Here is a 7,408-nt window from a genome sequence, read left to right as displayed (position 1 = left end):
ACCCTCAGCCCCAAGAGTCACCCCCTGTGCCCCAGAGGATCAGCCAAAGCCTCCTGCAGCTCTGGCAGCCTTGGGGCTGTGCCCACTGCCCTGGGGAGCCTGTTCAGTGCCCAACCAGCCTGGGGGGGAAGAACCTTGCCCTGAGATCCACCCTGAGCCTGCCCTGACACAGCTCCAGCCATTCCCTGGCTCCTGGTGGTTAAAATTCTTGCCTCTTTTCTGCTTGGGCTCTTAAAGATCCTTCCCCAGGTTTCACTGTTACTTTTATTTGTTTTTGAGTCACAAATAATTTCCAGCTCTGACTCATTAACTGAAAACACTCTGCCTTTTTATTTCTGCTTCATTTTACCTTAATATCTAAAATGTCACTCCTTGGCTCCCTCGTGCCTGAGCTCAGAGCCTGCATGACCTGGTGGCTCAAGAGACAGAAACTTCAAAGACAGATTAAAAAGTGGGTTTAATAAGGGGGGAAAAAAGGGTTAATTCCAGCTGCATGACACCCATTCCCCCCCCAATTCTTTGTGCCAGGTCATCACAGTTTCTCTCTCCCTTAGAGCTGTGACTGAATTGGCACATCAGCTTTTGGTAACATGGCAATTACTCTTATTGCTTTCAGCCGATGTTGTCACCAGTTTCCTGCTGATCATCATGTTGTTTGTCATCAGCTTCAACCTCCTCCTGGGTGTGCTGAAGGTAAGATCCCCTCCACAAGTGACATTTGGCTGCTGGCTCAGCTGGTGGGTGGCTTTGGAGGAGGGGGCTGGAAGGTGAAATATGATCAGAAAAGCAGATAAATCTCTGTGTCACCGTGTGGGAGGGGGACTGTTTGCAGCCACAGACTCGTCTTCCAGGCTGCCAAATGCCAGGTTTACCAAATCTGGGCAGCATTTCCATCAAGGCTAACTTCTGTGGGTTAAGTGATGGAAATGCTGTGGCTGGGAATGTTTGATTGCCTCGTTTCCTTGCTCTTTGGCAAGCCAGATCCCAAAGAGGAACTGTAACTCCCCTCTTCCCACTTCAGGAGGAGAAATGACAATGCCCCGAGGTGGAAACCCAAGTAATTTGGTGTCAGTACCAAGTTTAAGCCCTACCCAAGCAGCAAAGCTCTCCCTCTGCACGGTAAATTTTGGGGACAGTGGAATGACAGCTCTGATGGGATCACCTGCCAGAGTGAAAACTCACAGTGTGTGGAGTCAGGTGCAGAAATTCCAGGGATTCATTTAATCTTGGAGCACCTGTCAGGTATTGATAGCTGGTCTCATTCTCCCAGCTGGAACAGAAATGACTGGAATTGCTTTTCTTCCTCAGAAGAGGGAACGTCTCCTGATCCCCTTCCTGGCCCTGCAAGTCATTGACTTCCTGCTCAGCCTCCTGACCGTGTTCAGCTCCTACCTGCAGGTCCCAGTGGTCCTTTCTGTGTCCTCCCTGAGCCACACGGTGGGTGACAGCTCCTTCTGGGGGGTCTTCTCTGCTTTTGATCAGATGGAGAGTGGAGGGAATAAAGGATCGTTATTTTGGGCCCCAATTCTTCACAGAATCACTTGGGTTGGAAAACACCTGGGAGAAGATCAAGTCTGGAGGCAGGATGCAATCCAGAATGGAGGGTTCATAAGGAAAATTAGTGACAGCTGGGGGCATTTAGCTTCCCATGTCTACAAATCCTCCTGTTGGGTTAATTTTGTCTCGTGGCTTTTTGGGGGGGGGGGGGGGGGGGGGGGGGGGGGGGGGGGGGGGGGGGGGAAAGGTGTTTCTGGGAAGGGTTTGCTGGAAAATTGGGACTATCAGTGCTCCAGGCAGGGGCCTCTTCTGTGGAGCTTGTCTAAATCAACCCACCCAGATGGTTTGTTCCCCATCCTGGCCAGAATAAGTGGATTTAACAGCGTGAATAAAGCACAGGCCCCTGTGTAAAATGGGAAGAAACCTCCAGAAGGGCCACAATGCTGTAACCACACCCAAATTCCCGTTGCAGCAGGGGCACTCCAAGATCCCTCTCCTGGCTCTGCAGCTGCTGGACTTCTGCCTGAGCATCCTCACCCTCTGCAGCTCCTACATGGAGGTGCCCACCTATCTCAGCCTCAAGCCTGCAGACAGCGGGGTAGGTCACGAAAAATCGTGAGATTTTTCATGCTCTGAACTCCTGCAAAGTTTCCTTCAAGATTCCACTTCCTCTGGTCTCCCTGTTCGACCACAAAAGAGGTTTTTTTTTTCGTGAGTTCTCCCCACCACGGTGTCCTTGACTGACAGCTTGTTTATCCCTTAAAAGCACACCTTGTTTTCCTTGTTCTCCTTGTCAGGATCTCATGGATGCAAATTGCAGATGCAAAATGATTTGGACAGACCTGCCTGCACACGCTGAAAGTGCAGCAGCAACTTTTCACCTCTGTTAAACAGTTCTGCTTTTTTAATTCTCGTTGAAATCATCTGCTGGAAGGTGTTTCTCATTGGGAAAGGGAGGTTTTCCTGATTCCTGAGGGACCTTGAACACCATCACTGTGCCTGGACCTGGTGTTTGTGGCTGAGACCTTCTCCCTCTTTCCACAGGGATTTTTGCCAACCCTGGAGAAGCTGCCAACAGAGGAATATGCCAAAGTGATGATCACCTTCACCATCGCCTTCATCGCCGTCCTCTTCCTCAAGGTAAATGCTGGGGGGGGGCTGAAATGAAGCTCCTTTATCTGGGGAATAGGAAAATTTGGGGTTACTTCTCTCCCAAACCTACCAGGGCACTGGAAAGCCTTGTTGGTGTCTCCAACAGGAGCTGGTGTGAGGCAGGACTAATATCCAAATCCCTGGTTTTCTGCTCCTGCAGATGCGAGTTAGAAAGTTACAAAATCTCTCTTAGCTCCAAAATAAGAGTTACAAAACCTCTCTTAGATTCAAAACCTCTTGCTGCCCATTCATCTGTAGAAGGATCAGAGGGTTGAAAGCAAATGTTGTAGGAAAGCACTCTGCTGCTGTGGGATAAAATAAATCAGATTATTAGGCAGTGGGTTGGATTTTCCACTGGGGTAAGTGGCTGTATCCACACTGGGGTGAGCAGAGTTCTGCACTGACACCCTGGAAGTTCATTAAAAGCAGCAGCTGTTGAATCCTGCAGGCTCCTGACTGTGAGATGGTTTCTATTCCTCTTGCTCCAGTGGATCAGAGAACACATTTTTCACTGAGGGGTTTCAGGCCCACTGAGAAAACCAGATCTCTCCAGGTACTTGGGCAGGTTCTGTCACAGTGAAAAATGCTGCTTGTTAGTCGGAAAACACTTTATATTCTTATATTCTGACTCTTCTCAGGTGGCCAGATAAGGCAGGGTGGAGTGTCTTGTCTTGTGTGGTTGCACTGCAGGCATGGCTTTAGCATATCTTGGAATATTTGCATGAATTATGGAACAGGAGTGGAGATAACCCTGCAGCAGTGGGGTCTGCAGCAGGAATCTCACTGACCTGGCAAATGGGCTGCTTGGAATTTTCCACAGGATTAGGTCCAAAACTGCTTAACTTGCACTGACTCCTCGTGCTGGAGTTTGGAGGAGGAGGGATGGGGGAGGATAATTAAAATGACAGTGGACAGGTACAGGTCTCTTCTAAGTACCCCAAAGTATTGCCCCCAGTAATACAATCAGCCCCAATAACGTGGAAAGTTCTTAAAGAAGTTTCCAAACCAAGTTATTTTATTTCTTATCTCAGTTTTTAATGGCACTGTCTCTTTTGAGTAGTTCCCTCTCTCCTCAGTTATTTATCCCTTTTTCTCCTCACAACTCCTACCACAGCATCCTCTGCTCCCTTGGGTGCTCTTGAAATTCAACCAAATTCAACCAAACCAACCCTTTGGACTTCTCCTGGTCTGCTGAGCTCCCCCAAACTCCCCCTAAAGGAAGCCCATCCTTTAAACCCAGTGACAATCCCAAAGACCTCGATGAGAAATGTGGCCACCATGAAACATTTTATGATGAAGACCAGATGAGAAATGTGGCAAAGAACACTGAATATTTTAGGCCTAAAAAAGGCCATTTGGCCAATTTAGGGCCCATTGGTTTCAACCCACTGAATGCCCACACCGAGGTATTCTCGAAATCATGTTGGACTGAGGTCTTTTTGCATAAATGGGCTTGCTTAACGACCCATCCCAAGCATTTATTGCCCTGAAATTGTTCTGTGTGTGCTGCTCTTCGCTGCCAACTCGCAGTTACCGGCCCCAAATTGTTGCCTGCATCCCACACCGGGGCATAACTCAGCTGAAAGGGGTGTGTCACACGGAGCAGACGGGCCACCTGCCCCACTGACTCTGCCAGAGACCTCGTGGGAGACCTGCAAGACTTTCCCTCATCCTCTTGGCAGGGAAGATTTCCCGCTGGGAGGTGCTGCTGCTCCTCTCCCTCCTCCTCCTCCATCACCACGGTGATAATGCAGGGAAAAAAAAAAAGGGGGGAATGAAGCATTTCTGCTGGGAAATGAAAACAGGCTTTGACAGAAGTGCTGCTGAAGCTGCTCCTCCCCGACCTCCAGGACGAGCTTTCCATCCCCTTGCTGAGTCAACAGGTGCCAGAGGAGTTTCCCCTCTCCAACCCAGTGTGGAGAAGGGTGTCCTGCAGTGCCTCAGGAGTGGTTTGGGATCATCCCAATGTCCCTGCCTGCCTTTGCATAAGCTCTGGACTGATATATCTGCTCAAACCTGCAATTGCTTTGCAGGAGTCGATGTCATTGAACTCACTGCTTGGCACTGAAGCAAACTGCTCCAGAATCAAACCCAAAGAATGGATTCTTCTGTAGCTTTATTTTATTTTATTATTTTATTTTTTATTTTTTTATTTTATTTTATATTTTGTACTATTTTATATTCTATTCTATTTTATTCTATTCTCTTTATTTTATTGCATTTTATTCTATTCTCTTAATTCTATTTTATGCCATTTTATTGTGTTGTATTTATTCTCTTTTGTTCCATTTTATTCTATTCTATTTATTCTATTTTATTCTATTCTATTCCATTTTATTCCACTTTATTCCATTTTATTCTACTTTATTCTATTCTATTGTATTCTATTCTATTCTATGCTAGTCTATTCTACTTTATTTTATTCTATTTTATTCTATTCTATTCCATTGTATTCCATTTTATTCCACTTTATTCTATTCCACTTTATTCTATTCCACTTTATTCTATTCCCCTTTATTCTATTCTATTTCATTCTATTTTATTCTATTCTATTTTCTATTTTATTCTATTCTATTCTATTCTATTTTATTCTATTTTATTCTATTTTATTCTATTTTATTCTATTTTATTCTATTTTATTCTATTCTATTCTATTTTATTTTAATTTCCTGGCCTTTCTTCCACAGCTGAGTGGAGGTTTTGACACCTTCAGTGCCTTCCCCATCTCCTCTCTGTACAAAGAATCTTTTGGGGGTGGGGAGGTTCTTGCAGCATCCCCTAAAGGTACTCAAGGCTTCACCTCCTCATCCCTGGCCCTTTGAGAACTGGATTCCTTCAGCCAGATCCTCATTCCCTGCTCTCATTCTTTGGCTTGGCTCTGTGTCCCCTTTGTCCCAGGAAATGCTTTGCTGTTTTTTGGGATGTACAACTCCCTGTGTTCCTCTGCAAAGGCCAGGGTGGAGCCTCAGGCCAAGGAAAACAAGAGGCACACGACTCCTGCTGCCCAGAGGAGGGGGAAATATTGATTTAACAGGGGGGTGTTACACAGACTTGCTTATTTTCATGTGCCACGACCCATCAATCGGGCCATTTTTCCAAGAAAAGCTCCATTTACTGCGCCGGGAGGTGCAAGGAGGTCCTGTCAGAGGAGTGGAACTGTTGCAAGGACAGGATTTGGTTGGATAAACTCGCTTTTTGGGTCAGTCCGTGAAGCCTTGGATCTCTGGAGGGTGGATGTTGTGCCTGAGGTGCTTTTTGAGACGTCCAGGCACTGAAAAACAACATTAAAATGTGCTTTCCTTTCCTCCTGGTGACACTTGTGCTGCCAGGGGTCACAGACATTGGATTGAATGTGCTTTAAACAGCCTGAATGTGCTTGAAACTTTATATTTAAAATGCTTTAAACATGGTATATAATATGCTTGAAACATGATATTTAATGTGCTTGAAATACGATATTCAATGTGCTTGAAATATGATATTTAACATCCTTGAAATATGATATTTAATGTGATTTAAACGTGATATTTAATGAGCTTTTGATGGCAAAAGTGGGAATGTTCTTGTTGACCTGCAAGGCAATGAAAAAAATGCCATTTTCCCCCTTTTTTTTTTTTTTTTTTTTTTTTTCAGGCCTACATGTTCAAATGTGTCCTGAACTGCTTTAATTATCTCAAAGCCAGCAAGAGAGAGGAGGTCAAAGTCGACCCACAAGCAGTTGAAAAGGTGAGTAAAAAACTACATTTCAGACTCCTGAGATCCCTGGTGACCCTTCCCTCTTCTTTAGTGGTCTGAGAGAGAGTTCAACCCTTCAAATGTGCACTGGCAGGTGCTGATAATCACTTTCCAATTATATGATATTACCTATATTATATATATTTATTATTTTTGTATGAAATCTTTCCATGGGCTCTGCAAGGAACCTGCAACTCAGGCCTCAGGCCCAGCAGATAAACGGGAATATAAATGGGAATATATCACTTGTAATCTCTGAGCTGGAGCTGTGGGTTAAATTTCAGCTGAACTTTGGGTTTTGTGTCCAAGAGTTAAACAAACTAAGCTTGTCTTCACCTTTCCCAGGGTCAGTCTGAGTGATTTGGTGCATTGCCCTTCACCTTAATGATTTGATAAGTAATGAACCTCAATGTCCCTCCTTGGATTAGTGGTGATCTCTCCATGAGCAGCTGCTCTGATATGATGGAAAATTATTGAATTGTGGAATATCCTGAGCTGGGAGGGGCCCACAGGGATCATCCATCCGACCCCCTGGCCCTGCCCACACATCCCAACAATCCCACCCTGTCCCTCAGAGCGCTGTCCAAACCCTCCTGGAGCTCTGGCAGGTTTGGGGTTGTGCCCACTGCAAGCTGGGAACTTCTAAGACCTTTAACAGTGTGAAGATGCTCCTCTAACTCTGCTGGATCCCTGCACTCCCATGTGGCTCTTTCACTCTGAACCAGGGGCAGAAACACACCCAAGATCCAACCCAGAGCATAACTGATGGTCTTCTCTTCCAGGCTGTGCTGCCATCCTATGAGGAAGCCTTGGAGGTGCCTTCCAAGGAGTCCCCACCACCTTATGTGACAATCTAAGCCCTGCTCTGGGGGGAAAACAACATCTGTGCTGCTGCTGGTGCCTCCTCCCCCTGCTGTCAGTCAGTCCCACTGAGAAATCCTTGCTCTGGAGCAGCTCCAGGATCCCATTCCAGCCCGCCGTGTGCTCCTGCAGAGTGCTGGGATTTGGTGCCTTGTCCCACCCT

At 46.2% G+C, this 7,408-nt stretch overlaps 1 protein-coding gene across 1 annotated transcript in view; it reads left to right on the top strand.

Moving 5' to 3' along the window:
• The window catches only part of LAPTM5 (lysosomal protein transmembrane 5), a 12,616-nt gene extending 5,217 nt beyond the window's left edge, over positions 1-7,399 (top strand). The window contains exons 2-7 of the mRNA XM_027909806.1: positions 617-693; positions 1,309-1,437; positions 1,970-2,095; positions 2,542-2,637; positions 6,283-6,375; positions 7,167-7,399. Of these exons, the coding sequence (XP_027765607.1) occupies positions 617-693; positions 1,309-1,437; positions 1,970-2,095; positions 2,542-2,637; positions 6,283-6,375; positions 7,167-7,241 (596 nt within the window). The 3' untranslated portion in view covers positions 7,242-7,399. The remainder of the gene's footprint in view (positions 1-616; positions 694-1,308; positions 1,438-1,969; positions 2,096-2,541; positions 2,638-6,282; positions 6,376-7,166) is intronic.
• The last annotated feature ends 9 nt before the right edge of the window (positions 7,400-7,408 follow it).

Source organism: Empidonax traillii, unplaced genomic scaffold (genome assembly GCF_003031625.1).
Source record: "Empidonax traillii isolate 1590-97213 ecotype Southwest subspecies unplaced genomic scaffold, ASM303162v1 scaffold2438:size46038, whole genome shotgun sequence".
Classification (NCBI taxonomy): domain Eukaryota; kingdom Metazoa; phylum Chordata; class Aves; order Passeriformes; family Tyrannidae; genus Empidonax; species Empidonax traillii.
This window is presented reverse-complemented; position numbering and strand designations above follow the sequence as displayed.